This window comes from Ceratotherium simum, chromosome 21, assembly GCF_057802395.1.
Source record: "Ceratotherium simum simum isolate JZ-2026a chromosome 21, ASM5780239v1, whole genome shotgun sequence".
In the NCBI taxonomy this organism is placed as follows: domain Eukaryota; kingdom Metazoa; phylum Chordata; class Mammalia; order Perissodactyla; family Rhinocerotidae; genus Ceratotherium; species Ceratotherium simum.
In genome coordinates, this window is record NC_141920.1 from 9241110 (window position 1) to 9256194 (window position 15085).

Below are 15085 nucleotides of genomic sequence, written 5' to 3' on the forward strand. Positions count from 1 at the left end.
ACAGAGTAGGTGTCCACTGATATTTTTTGAATGAACTTGCTGAATACATTGTGTTTCCTGTTCTGCCTTGTGTCCCTATACTTTGTAACATGTGGTATATTTGGTGAATTTGCTGAACTACAAAATGGGGCCAAATACATAACACTTAAATATTTATATACAATTTTTTCAATGGACATTTCAATTTGCAGCTAGTTGGTAGCCTTAGCTAGAAGGAGGGATGGGGAAGGAAAGACAATCTCTCACCGTCACTGATACTAAGAGCTGGTGGTGGAATGGAGATACTTGAGTGTAATTTGCATGATATTTGCATGTCATCTTCCTTTCCATTTCTAAAGTTCCATTTTATCAGAACTCCGTTTTTTCAGAGAGAGGAAGAGAATGGTATGAAAGCAGTTGAAAACATTCTCCTGAGTTCATGTCATTTAGTTTTTCCCTCCAGAAAGAAGTTTCTAGAAACCTCACAGGGTTTGCCAAATGAAGACAGGCCTGTTCTCTAGGAATATACTGGAGCTGTGTGTAACTCACAACACGAGCCCAGATCTTGTTTCCTAAGGAGAACATTGGTAGCTGTCCCTCCGCAGTGACATTCACGGTTACCAAGTGACGATTCATGAGTCTTACCAAATTTATCAAGATTTTTGTCTCCTGCCTCCCACCCCACCCCTCAAAAGAAATTGCGCTAACAAAACCGTATAGATTATATGTTGAAGCAGAGGGTTTATTTTTTTCTTTCTTAGAATAGCAACAATTTCCATGGAGTTGAGAATCGTATTGTTTCCCCCCAGTTGGAGGAAGAGCTCAAGAATCTGCTTTCTGACGGTTGTGGCAGAATCCGAATTATTGTAACTTTATCTAATAACCCTGGGTTGGAGCAGGCAATTTTTAACAGCTTCAAGAAGCCCAATGCTAATGCGTTGATTTTCCTTTGATAGAATTGCATTGTGGAGGGACAGGGCTCAGTAGAGTCTACCCTTCACTCTTACCCCATCGGAAGAGGGTTCCTTTCCAGTCGAGCTCCATTCATTTCTGGTTGAATAGGTTAAGCAAAGACAGACCTCGCTGTTCTCAATTCACTTTATGATCCTCCCATCATAAAAAATAATATCAGCACCTTGCTTTTCATGTCAGAACTACATTTGAGCCGCTATTCCCTATGCCCATGAGTAAATCCCATAAAAGCCGCCCCGTTGTACTGTTGCTATTTTTCCTTGTGGGTGATTGATTGATGGATGAGTGCTGACACTTCAATGAAGCTATTTCGACTGCCATCTCAATCCGATGATGTGAGGGGTATATTTTCTGTCCATGCCTCATTACTTCAGAATGACATTCCTGGAACTTCATTTACTTTTTCCCTCCTTCCCCGAAGCGCCATATTTTTTCCCATCTAGGTTATGCAAGCCATAAAAAAAGCAATTTGCTATTATATGTGGCATAAGGGCAACACTTTCCCTAGGAGGTAAATAAGAAGTTTTTTTTTTTAATCCCGATGTTGAATTTAGGGATCATGTCAAAATTTCCAAAACAATTCCAACAGGCAGCCTCCATGAGAAAAATGGTAAAAAGGGTATATTTGGCTTCATTTTGTGGTGTTGAGATATTTTTGTGATAACCTTGGTAATTAAAGCAACAACAAAAATATTTCCTTTGTTTCAGAATCATCTAGTTCCTAGTGTTGTGCCTAGAATAGTTTAAATATTTTACCTATAGCTGAGTAGTAGTTTACAACACATTCCAGACTTATTTGTCCTTTGAGAATAAGGAAATTCATTGTTTAAATGCAATGATGGATTTATCTATTATAGGTTGCTTTCAGTTGTATAGAAAATGCTCAACTAGAGTAAACAGATCTACCCCTGCAATTTCCAAACTGTGCACTAGGTATGCAAGACTTTTAATATTAAAACATGCTCTTAGCTTTTCAAAGTTGACTTAGGACCTGATTTTAATCTGTGTAATACAGTATTCCCGTTAATAATAACGTATAATTAAGACATCCGTTAAAAATCCATAACGTTAATTTAATGGAGAAAATCTAATACAGTTCTATTGGAATTTTTACGTTAAATTAACTTTAACGGGCTTTTAATGGATGTCTTAATTAGATCTCATTATTAACGGGAATATTCCACAAATTAAAATTGGGCCCTCAAAGTTTTAATGAAAAAAGTTGCAGGAACACATTTAAATTGGACACCCTATTTCATGCTTTCTGTTGCTTCTAGAGCTTAGCAGCGTTTTAGAGCTCGTAAACAACGGGTCCTGCAGAAAGACGTTACCAGGAAAGGCTGCCGCTGAACTTTCCACCCTGCAATGATCTCATCTTCTTGCTCGCTCTCAGATTCCACATCTCACCAATTTCCCCATTTCTCCCAGTTTGCAGGTCTCGTGTGACAGTGGCGCGCGCTTAAAATTACTATTTTTAACCAATTAAGATAATGATGATGGTAAAGATGCCCACCACTGCATGGGAAAAAGTCTTTGGCAGCAACATGGTTAAGTCTAACTATGTGAACAACTCTCACAGAAGATGAACATTGTTCAGAGGTTTTCTTGGCTCAAACTCTGGTTTAACTTAATAATTCTTCCACGTTGTGGTGACTAATGGCTCCCCAGTGCAGGGGCAGGACTGGGCAATCCAGGTGCAACTGTAATTGTTGCACTGAACAGAAACGTTTCCTTTAGACAAACGTTCCCAGAGGGGTTATAAATAGGAAATGGACATTACCATGAAAAGTAAGCTTCCAAGAGTCTACGTACGGTGCAGCCCACTTGGACATTAAACTATGAAGACTTATACTTCCCCCGCCCTTTCCTGTCAAGTGTTACAAACTGACAAAATAAGTACATCAACGTTCCCAGTCATGATTTTTCTTCAGTGGCACTTTGTTTTCTCACGACAGTGAATAGAGGACCGTGGAGACGAGATAGCCCCATTGCAGTTTATCAATGAAAATCTAATATCGTCCATAAGCAGAGAAGTGGAAATCAATACTTCATTACCAAATGGTTAGTGAGGATGAAGAGAAATGGTTGGGGTGTATTTTTTCTTTTTCTTTTTTTGGCAGTCTTCTCAGAGCAGGGTGTCGGGAGGACGTCAATGTCAGAAGCGGGGTGGTGCAACGAAGAAGGACTCGGTGTGAGGGGATCCAGGCTGGAAAGTTGAAACTAAGGCATTTGTCCTGTAATGGGAATCAGAACAACAGAAAAAGATGCATTATTTTCTGAGTAATAATTCAGGGGGTTATTGCACCTGGGTAGTCGAATTGCCCACCTATGCTATTTCATGGGTATTAATTTTCTGCATAGAGTCATAGTTAAATCTGGTCTAGAGTATGAAATAACCAGTTGATGGGACCTAGAAAGGAAGAGCCAGTTTAGGAAACAAAACTTTAAAATATAACGTGTGGAAGAGATATTTATACATGCATGTTCATAGCAGCATTCTTCACAATAGCCAAAAGGTGGAAGCAACCCAACTGTCCATCAACAGATGAATGAATAAACAAAATGTGGTATAGACATACAATGGAATATTATTAAGCCTTAAAAGGAAGGAAATACTGGCACAAACATGGTCAAACCTTGAGGACATTATGCTAAGTGAAAACAAGCCAGTCATAAAATGACAAATACTGTATGATTTCACTTCTATGAGGTACCTAGTGAAGTCAAACCCAGAGAAACATAAAACAGAATGGTGGTTGCTGGGAGTGGCGGTGATGGGGACTTGTTGTTTAATGGGTACATAGTTTCAGTTTTAGAAGATGAAAGAGTTCTGGAGATGGATGGTGGTGATGGTTGCACAACAATGTGAACTTAATGCCACTGAACTGTATACTTAAAAATGGTTAAGATGGTAAATTTTATGCTATGTTATATTTTAGCACAATTAAAAAATGTAATGTAAGATTTTTCTATTATAAATCATTTTGAAAAATAAAAATAATTAACCTATGGCCCACCATCCAGAGAGAGGTCTTATTTACGTTCTGCTGTATTTCCTTCTAGTGTTTTCTTTAACCATGCATTTTTGTTAGGTCTACATAGTCATGAGCACTCACTGTGTAATGTTTCTCTCTGTTTTCACTTGGAAGCATCACTGCAAACAGCTACATGTGTTCTATCACCTACGTTATCAGAGTTTACTCAACCATTCTGGTGATGTTGGACGTTTAATTTGCTTCCAGTTTTATTCAATAATATATAATACTGTGATGAACATCTTTATGTTTAAAGGTTTTCAGTATGTTGAGAAATTTTCCTAGGCTTAAATTCCCAAACGTGGAATTTTTGAGTCAAAAGATAGGAACATTTTTGTGGTGGGGAAGTGCTACTTAAAAGTATGCTTTGTCATCCCATTCGCAACAACATGGACGGACCTTGAGGGTATGATGTTAACTGAGATAAGCCAGTCAGAGAAAGACAAACACCGCATGATTTCACTCACATGTGGAAGATAAACACGTGGACAAAGAGAACAGATTAGTGGTTACCAGAGGGCTAGGGGGTTGGGGGGTGGGCATAAGGCGTAATGGGGCACATATATATGGTGACTGACAAGTAATAATGTACAACTGAAATTTCACAATGTTATAAACTATTATGACACCAATTAAAAAAAAGTATGCTTTGCTGTGAGAGGTTAATGGGGTGAATTTTTTTTTCAGATATGTGCTGTTTGGATTACTGTAGGAATGCATATAATTTCCATCGGCCCGATCTGGGTGGCATTCCTTGTTTACATCTTATTATTTAGTGGTATTGCCCATTTTAGTGATAGGAAACACCTTGGACACATATATTATTAATCTTTTGGAATAGGAAAACTTCCCAGTTTCTAATAGAAGAACAAAAACAAGTTGAAAATTCCATGACATTTAATGTGTATAGAGAAATTATGTACAAAATAATCATAACAGACATAATAAATGATTCCTTGGTAAGGATTAGTATGACTGCAATCCTAGTTAACTAGTTATCATATCCCTACCAAATGCCAGGGACTCTACACACATTACCACTAACTCTCGAAACAATTTCATTTTAAAAATAAGAGAAAAAGTCTCAAAGAGGTTGGTGACTTGTCCAAGGTCACATAGCCAATGGAAAGGAGAGGAGAGCTTTAACTTGAGGCCTTCCCAACCAGAAGCTCCCACGCTTGCTTTAGGCACCACTCTCTGCGTTCCAGATGGTCACCACCCGTGGAAGGAGCCATTTCCCTCGGACAGTAGGTTTACATTTCAGAAACAAAGGGTCCCTAGTAGTTGTTCCTCTGACTTGGGTGGAACCCTGTGGCAGGTCTAGAAACTTAAAGGAGGATGGTCTTGTGGTTGGAGGAAGGGAGATGGGTCAAAGAAAGAGAAAGAAAGTAGAGGTCAGAAATTGCAATGGCGTAAGGAGAAGGTAGGAGGAGGGAGAGAAGGAAAGAGAGGAAGAGAAAAGAAGGACAAAGCCTCCCTTCCTTAAAGAGTGGACATTGTGAGACAGATGAAGTCCCAGGTGAGGGTGTGGTGTCACCCCCGGTCTCCCTGAGGCAGCTCATTTTCTCTTCCCTGACCCTGGTATTCAGGTGATACCATTTTAGGGAATCTTGTTTCATGTATCACCTCCTTGAACCTGCTCCAGATCAACACCCAGACTTCTCTGGCTGGGTTTCTCTTAGGGCAAAGTTTGTTCTGAGAAGGAGAGCAAGGAGAAAGAAAAGAATAATTTTATTATGTTATAGTCCCCTTCTTGGAAATTCACAATGCACATTAGCAAATTCAAGACTCTGAGAAGTCCTGCACTTAAAACCCAACCCAACCAAACACGATATTTCTTTATTTAACCCAGTGCTTCCCAGATTTGTTGGATAACTATTTTCTTTCATACAAAACACTCACAAATATACTTGAGCGTTGTTTTCTGGAAAATGCCTCATGACAGAGTCTTGTGCAAAAATAGAGGAAGTTGTTCAGTTCCTAAGATCTCAGGCCTGACCTCATCACTGACTTTCTGTGATTCTTTGCTCAGGTTATTCGGCTTTTTTGGGCCTCAGCATGAAGGGATTCTCTTGTAGCGATAACTTGACATTTTCTTTTTTTTTTCCTTCCAGTTTTATTGAGAAATAATTGACATACATCACTGTATAAGTTTAATATGTACAGCATGATGGTTTGATTTACATATATTGTGAAATGATGATCACAATGGGTTCAGCTAACATCATCTTCTCATATAGATACAATAAAAAGAAAAGAGAGAAAAAAGTGTTCTCCTTGTGATGAGAACTCGTAGGATTTACTCTTTTAACAACTTTCCTGTATATCATATAGCAGTGTTAGCTATAGTCATGTTGTACATTGCATCCCTGGTATTTATTTATTTTATAACTGGAAGTTTCTACCTTTTTTTTTTGTGAGGAAGATTGGCCCTGGGCTAACATCCATGCCCACTTCCTCTACTTTATATGGGACACCGCCACAGCGTGGTTCAACAACTGATGCATCCATGCACGCCTGGGATCCGACCCTGTGAACCCTGGGCAGCTGAAGCAGAGCGCGTGCCCTTAATCAGGTCGGTTAACCTACTCCACCAGGTCGGCCCCAAGGAAGTTTGTACCTTTTGACCATCTTCCTCCAATTTTCTCTCCCCTCACCCTTGGCCTCTGGTAACCGCAAGGCTGATCTCATTTTCTATGAGTTTGGTGGGGTTTTTTGTTGTTGTTCTTGTTTCCATATGTAAGTGAGATAGTATAGAATGTGTCTTTCTCTGTCTGGCTTTATTTCACTTAACATAACACTTTCAAGGTACATCTATGTTGTTGCAAATGGTAGGAGTTCCTCATTCTTTTATGGCTGAATAATATTCCATTGTATATATACCACGACTTTTTTCCCCAATCCATTGATGGATACTTAGGTTGTTTCCATATCTTGGCTATTGTAAATAATGCTGCTATGAGCACGGAAGTGCAGGTATCTTTTTCAGTTAGTGTTTCTGTTTCCTTTGAGTATATTCCCAGAAGTGGAATTGCCGGGTCATATGGTAGTTCTATTTTTAATTTTTTGAGGATTCTCCATACTGTTTTCCATAGTGGAGGTACCAATTTACAATCCCACCAACAGTGCACCAGGGTTCCCTTTTCTCTACTTCCAAACCAGCATTTGTTCTCTCTCTGTCTTTTTGATGATAGCCATTCTAACAGGCGTCAGGTGACCTCTCATGGTGGTTTTGATTAGCATTTCCCTGATGATGAGTGACGTTGAGCACCTTTTCACGTACCTGTTGGCCTTTCATATATCTTCTTTGGAGAAATGTCTATTCATGTCCTTTGCTCATTTTTTAACTGGGTTATTTGTTTTTTTTTTTTGCTATTGAGTTGTATGAGTTCTTTATATATTTTGGCTATTAACCCCTTATCAGATATATAGTTTGCAAATATTTTTTCCCATTCTGTAGGTTGTCTTTTCACTTTGTTGATGGTTTCCTTTGCTGTGCAGAAGCTTTTCAGTTTGTTATATTTCCACGTGTTTATTTTGCTGCTCGTGCTTTAGGTAACTGGATGTTTCCTGAGTGTTTATTCTCTGCTCTCCATGCTAAGTCCATGCCTCACCTCATGTCAGCTCCACAATGCTGCAGTGCAGGAGGTAACAGTGTCTACACTTTCCGGCCTACGAAATGGAGATTCAGAGAGGTGGCCTGTGCTCACCTGGCTGGTGCGTGGGAGAAAGGGTATTCACATTCAGGCTTTTCTGGTCTTTTAAACCACTGCTTCTTCTATTGCCTGTCATGGTTTGGTAATGTCTTAAAGTGTTAAACACTAGCATTATTAATAATTTAGAGGCATTTCCCCAAGAGTATTTGTACAGTTACTCAGTTAAATTCCAGTTACGAGTGTCTTCTATGAAAACCTGGCTATAATGCTATTTCCATCCGACATATCTCCTCATATCCCACCCTATTGATAGAAGTGGTGGATTCTTCTGGAAGGTCAGTGTTTCTGCACTAGAAGAGAATGGTAAAGAGGAGACCTGAATCTTGGCCCACTCTGGGACAATAGACCCTTTCTTATTATTTTTTATCTTAAAAGAAGAAGAAGAAAAACCTTATTCTTCTCCAGGTCTAAAGATGAGAACCTGGCAGAAAATTAAAACTAGAAAATGAAAGGAAGGAGGATGAGAACTGGTGATATTATTTCTCACTGTTTGGCATGAATTGTGTAGAATGGATTAAGAAATAAAGAAAGCAAATACTCTTGGTTGCCTCTCAAACAGCCGCTGAGGCCAAGTTTGCTGCTGCATGGGCTTTTTCCCCTTAATATATTAAGCTACTACTATAAAAATAAAACAGAAATAAATAAAAATTTTAATTACATATCTAAAAAGTCATTGGCAGTGTTCATTAAGCAAAGTTTGTGAGGGAGAGCCAGGCGAAAAGATGTAATTATTTTTGTATTAATTACAGAGCCACCAACAGATGCGTAGAATTATATATACTTTAATTCGGCTGTGCTAGAATTTTTAATCCCTCTGGCAAATCATTTTGGCTGGCTCTTCCTCTTCTCCATGTCCTTGCTCACTCCTGCCTGCCCTCTTCTTTCTCTACTCTGCACTGTTCTTCTCCGAGCTACTCTATTGTCCCCAGGGGGTGATTGGTGATTGTTACAATGATGGGGGCACCACTAATGTTTAATGGTTAGAGGTCAGGAATGTTAGGTACCTTGCAATGTGTGGGACAGTTTCTCACAAGGTGGTATTGTCCTTCATCCTGCACCATTTCTAGAAATCTCTCTGTAGGTTGGGGTTTCTCAATCTTGGCACTATTGATATTTTGGGCCAGATAATTCCTTGTTTGTGGGGAACTGTCCTGTGCATGTTAAGATTTTTAGCAGCATCTCTGGCCTCTACCCACTGAGGCCAGTAGCATCCCCCTTACCCTTGAGTTGTGATAACCAAAAATGTCTGCAGACATTGCCAAATGTCCCTTGGTGGTGGTGGTGGGGCAACGTTGTCACTGGTTCAGAACCGCTGACATAGTGGAAAACGTTTTTATAATTATTTGAGCCTAGACCCTAACTTCGTTTTCCGTAAACATAAAATCTTTTGTGCAGTTTCATACCGACTGCATTTTGCAAAAATAAAGCTATCTTGCAAACAAGGAGACACTGTGCTTTGTTTATCTGGAATTTTAATGGGAGTGATTTGCCATTTTATAAAATTAACTCGCCTTTGGCATTGCTGCTCATGGTGTTCGAGGTGCCCATTCAACACCCCTGTACCGATCTGCATTTATCACTGACATGTTCATGGTGAATCACCACGGAGGAGCACACGTCGGAGCACCTCATGATGCCTCTGAGGACTTTGTTATCAGAGTGTGGTCCACGAACAGCAGGACCGGCCTCACTGGGGAGCTGGTTGGAAATGCAGAATGCCGGGTCCACCCGGCCCTGAGGATTCAGAATCTGCAATTTAACAGGATGCCCAGGCAGTCCCTGTGCGCATTCAAGTTTGAGAAGTCCTGTTGTAGTGAATTTGTGTGCCCCAAAGCTTTCCTTTTCTTTCTTATTGTACAGTCACAGCATTAGGTGATTTCTCTTTGAAATTATGTGTGCAGGCTGGTTATTTGGTCTTTAAATTTTATTTCAGAACAGTAAAGGGGAAATTATAAAATGTTTGTCTGGAAACGTCCACACTGGGTCTTCAAAGGGCAAGGACCCCTGCTCTACACCAGCCCTTTCTAGGCAGGAGCATCCCCTTCTGTAACATTAAATGTCATCTGTGTGCTGATGACTGTGAGCTCCAGATCCGTACATCCAACTGGCTTCTTGACTTCTGTCTATCTCTATGACTCTCTCACAAGTACCGCAAAGGTAACTTTTTCAAAAGCAGGGCGCTTGAATTCCCCCTGCCCCCCGGCTGTTTCCTTTCCAATGTTTCTATTCACAGGAAAGGGAACCTCAAACCACTCAGTTGCTCCAGCCAGCAAGTTTTATGACACTTAGTCATGAAATTCCTCTCCAAACCCTACTTCCATCTCCACCCCCAATGCCCCAGTTCAAACCTGGGCACATCTTCCCCCGATGACCGTAGGACCCTCTCGCTGGCTCCTTTATTCCGCTCCATGTCCTGCTGACCATTTTCCATATGGTCAACAACAAGAGCTTAGGAAAACTTAAACTGGAAGAAGTGGTCACTCCCCGTTTCCTCCCAGCTTAGAATCCTTCAGTGACCTCTACCATACTTAGAAAAACTCCTGTTTTTCTAAAACTTTTTGCATGATCTGGCCTTACCGCCTCTCTGACCTCACTTGGGTCTCTCTGCCCACGCTGACATGTCCCAAGAACACTGGCCTTCTGACAACATCTGAAACATGCCTCAGGGGCTTTGCAGGAGCTGTTCCCTCAGCCCAGAATGCTGTTCCTTCTATTTGCTTGGCTCACACCTTCTCATCCTTAAATGGCACTTCCTCAGAGAAATCTTCTCTTACCCTTTGGACTTGACTGAGTTCTTTTGTTAAAATTTTGACCTTTTATGTTGTCCTTATGGGACTTCATTGCAGTTTATAAACATAATCCTATAGGTCATGTTTGGTTGTAAAAAGGGCTTGTAAACCCCAGGAAGGCGAGGGCTGTGTGCATTTTGGTCACCACAGTATCCCAAGCAGGTAGGCCAATGGCTGGCACTTGAAACATGTTTGTTGAGTGAATGAAGCCCTAAAGACTACATGAAAAAAGAATTTTAAAGTATTTAATATAGAGCAATACGAAAGAGAAAAAAAAGATTTACCTGGAGCCCTACTTCTCTAGTTCTATGAAAGAGACTATTAGATTGTGTAAAGAAGAAAGAGCTGAGACTAGAAAAATCAGTCCAAGAAAACATAAATGGACACCAGGACGTTTTGCCTTCTACTTGCTACTTTCAACTTCAAAGCATACTTTTTCTGCGATTTTGAAGCAATTTACATTTTTATGTACATACAAATTACATTATATATGTGTATATATATATACCCTTTTCTGAAATATATTGGATAAATATTAGTAGCCCCAAAGATAAAGAGATTGAGGCTGAGGGAATTTAAATAATTTGCTCCCTTGGTGATTAAGTGATGGGGTCAATACACTTGACTCCTAATTCAGGGCTTCTTAAAACTATTTGGTTAAAAATGAAAAAAAAAAGTGAAATATAAATAATGAAATATATAAAATGTATTAATAAAAAAAGACTATGACAAGGAAGCAAAGTGGATATGGAGACGTGTGATTTTTAACCACGTAATCCTGGGAGAAACCTGCAGTTAATTTTACAATTTGAAAATCCAAATTGGCTTAACTACATTGCTGAATTTCATCATTAGTGCTTCACTTAATTTTTCCTAAGAGAAATCTCAGTGTGCAGAAACCCTTAAACTTTGGTGGGCCAATTTCAATCTTTAGAATGAATAAAATAATTGCTTAAATGTATTGAATACTTTTTATACACCAGACACAGCTTCATGTGAGTAGGTGGATAATATTTTAAAATATTATCTGATGTATTTTTGCCTTTTCTTAATTCCTTTCTTCCATGTAGTTTTTCCATCATTGAAGACAGAGACAGAGACTAATTGCTCTTGGAAAGAGAAGTCACAAAATGAACCGGGTAGAATGAAATGGCTGAGTTTCTGAATGGGGAGAGAGACTTTTTCTTTCTTATATCAAACCTCAAAAAGGTTGAGTCAATTAAAAAATTTTAAAGTTACATATCAGTAACATCTGGGTAGTGACTATTAATTTTAGACCCACCACTTATGCATTATTTCCATTAGTCATCTCAACAATCCAACAGAGTATCCAATATTACAGAAAAAACCCTGAAGTCTAGATAATTGAGTGACTTATCCAAGGTGACATGATTATAAGTGGAATGGAATATTCCAATATTCAACTGGAATATATATTTTCTGGATTTTAGAGCCTTGACTCTTAATCACTAAACTAATTGTTCCTAACATTGGATCGGTACTGATGAGACCACAGATTCTTTGTCCCAGGGGTGCTTGATAAGACCCTTGAAGAACAGGAGGCAATACTATTATTGATCTCGATAGTTTTCTCCTTGGAACATCTAAATACAGACGGCATGTAAGTCATAATCGACACACTGGAAAAATCTCAACTTTTGAATTTCGTTTTTTAAAGCACAACTTGTGATAAATCAATCATGTGTCTCAAATGCATGATATAGGCTTCCTGACACAAACCAGTCAACTGCCTACAGCTCCAAAGCTGTAGGGTTTTTCCTATCAGTGCCAGAGCAAACATCTTCTAAGCTGACCCGCCCCCGCCCCCCCCACATCACCAACTTGAAGCATCTAATGGGGTGGGCGAATTGGAAATAATTAAAAAAATAAGTTCCCATTTTGTCTACTTAATGGACAACCCTTGAAATGGTTTAAAAATCTCTTCACCACCGTGTGCAAAATGGCTGTTGAATGAAACTGGCAGAAACAGGGTGACATCTTGCAGAAAAACAACAACAACAATGTCAGGCAAGAAGACACGGGGCCCCCTGAGAGTGGTGCAAATGCTGTCACTAGATGTCATTTGTGTCCTTACTTGTGTGTCAGCTTAGAAGATTTCAATGGCAGCAGAAAATTTTTTCCTTAAAGCACACTCTTCAACTTCAGGCTACCCAAGTAGTTAAGAAACAGAAATGAAAGAAATGGCATGAGTGTTTGCCCTATGAAAGTCTTTTGACAACTAATGATGGGATTATGGAGTCTTAACTGCTGTACAGTTATCCCTAATTATAACCAAAGGTACGTCAATCTAAATAAAAATGATAAGGCAGAGAGAGAGGCCTTCTCTGCTCCCTCCCCCAACTAGCTTTCTAACATGACTCTCTTCACAGTAGGTTGCTTTGACAAAGCTTGGATTGAATAATTATCAAAAAGAGATGGCGCCCAGTGTTAACTCAAACATATTTTTTCAGAAAGGAAGGGTTTTAATTTTTTTGCAGAAAGGAATGGTTTCAGTTTTAAATATTTGGTTTTACCATAGGAACCTCCTATTGTCTTTATTGCATTCTACTCTGTCACAGAAGTGATGGGAGAAGTTTCTGCCAGACATTAAGTATTAGGAAAGGCTTTGCTTATTCTTAAGTCCTGGGATACATTTTCCTGTGGAAAAGGTCAAACTTGGGACAGATCACATTTCCATTTTTGCTTTCACTGCTAGGAAGCTCAGAGGCAAATTGGCAGCCCAACTTTAGCAACTGTGTAACCTCTTAAGGCTACAGTATATATCCATTAACTTCTCTTCATATTCTCTCTCCATTTTCCTTAGGCATATTTGTTAGTAGTTTGGCTCTGTCACTTACTAGCTGCGTGATATTGGGGGAAATGACCCACCCCTTCTGAACCTAAGTTTCCACATCTGCAAAATCAGGATAATGATAGTACCTTCCACACATGGCACCTGGCACACAGTAAGTGCTCAATAAAATGTAGATTTTTAAAATGATTTTCTTTTCTTTTATGATTTTATTGCATTGTATTCAATATAGTACCTTAAAAGTCCTGTAGAATAAGATGTAGAATAAATTAAAAAATACATACATAAAATTCTGCTTATGTGTTAGAAATAAGTAATCATCAGGTCTTGGAAAATGGATTATTCTTTCCTTCTGGAAATTTGAAAAACTAAGCAGAAGAGAGCTCTTTAGTTCATGCATTAAACAAATGTTGAAAAGAAATCAGTTGTCAATTTAGATGTGAAGCTAAGAAAAGTTTTCCCCTTTTATTAAAAAAACGGCTAAAATAGCATTTCATAGCATTTGATGTGGATATCAAGAGGAAGAAAGTAGAAAGCAGTTATAATACCTACCATTTTATTAAATGCTCATTATAAGTTCTGTGCTTTACAATACCTGACAGTATATTTCATCAATGTCCCTACTTATTGATGAGAAAACAGGCTTGGGTTGGTTAAGAAATTTAATCAAGTTCAGATAGTTAGCAGGTACAGTAGTAGAGCCAGCATTTGGACTAAGGTCTGTCTGACTTCAAAGCCTGTTCTCTAGCCAGTATTTATTGCTGTCAATGAACTAACTAGAATCTTCTAAAGGCACATTGCTCAGTAAAACTCTACAGTATAATGAAAAATGATAAAGACTGAAAAACTGTCTGGCTGCTGTCATCCTTTCAAGAGATAAATTAAAAGGGTGGCAAAGATCAGAACAACATCCTGACGATGGAAAAGGAAAATGTCGCTGGTGGTTTCCATGTTAATTATAATTTCATGTTCGGCAATTATGTATTTAACATTCTATAGTTCTCATATACGGTTCCTTTGGTGCATGGCCAGAAGAGAGAGGAAGAGAGAAAGGAAGCAATTTTCCTGTACCATTTTTATTGAGCCACATTCATATACTCCAAAAGGACTCTTAAATTGTTTGAAAGGGGTCTAGATGCTGGCAAACACCACCATAAACAACTTGGACAACTCAAAGTCCAAACTGCCAGCGACATGATTCACAATGGAACCCATCTTCTCTAAGTGGAGTGCAGAGCCAAATGTTATTTATTACAACTAACTTACAACTGAGCAAGATTCACTGCATGGACACAGCGAGGGGACTTTACTGCGGCCTACATGTGAGTTGTTGGCGTTTAGGAAGAACAGTATGCCCTCCAAGTATGGAAAATAAACAGGCAAAATTTCTTTTACCACTGTGATTATATGTCTATGCCCTTGTCAGCACTGTTTGTGGTGTGTCTACACTGGAAAAGTGGGTTAGTGGGTGGAACACATGTTTAGACAATTCAGGCAAACCCTCTCTGATTCTATGAAGAGTCTCCCTTCATTTTAATGATTTTTTTATTCATTGGGTGCCTACTCTTCTTCTGAAGCTTGACTGATGTCGTTTTATTTAATTCTTATAGTAATCCCCAAAGGTAGCTCTTATGAACCCATTTCTTAGGGGTCAGGAAACCGAGGGGCAGAGACTTAAGTAAGGGGACCAAGATCACATGCTTGGGACGTGGTAGACCTGGGATTTGAACTCAGATTTCTCTGTCACCAAAGTACCATACTGCTTCGTAATAACTGTTACCC

The 15085-nt window shown here is 39.2% G+C and overlaps 1 protein-coding gene across 2 annotated transcripts in view; it reads right to left on the bottom strand.

Moving 5' to 3' along the window:
• Positions 1 to 704: 704 nt before the first annotated feature.
• The window catches only part of TSHZ2 (teashirt zinc finger homeobox 2), a 439977-nt gene continuing 425596 nt past the window's right edge, over positions 705 to 15085 (bottom strand). For both annotated transcript variants that reach the window (XM_087445106.1, XM_087445109.1), the window contains exon 3: positions 705 to 3185. Coding sequence is in view for 1 of the 2 variants with exons in the window: in XM_087445109.1 (XP_087301235.1) it covers positions 3184 to 3185 (2 nt within the window). In the remaining variant the exon portion in view is untranslated. The remainder of the gene's footprint in view (positions 3186 to 15085) is intronic.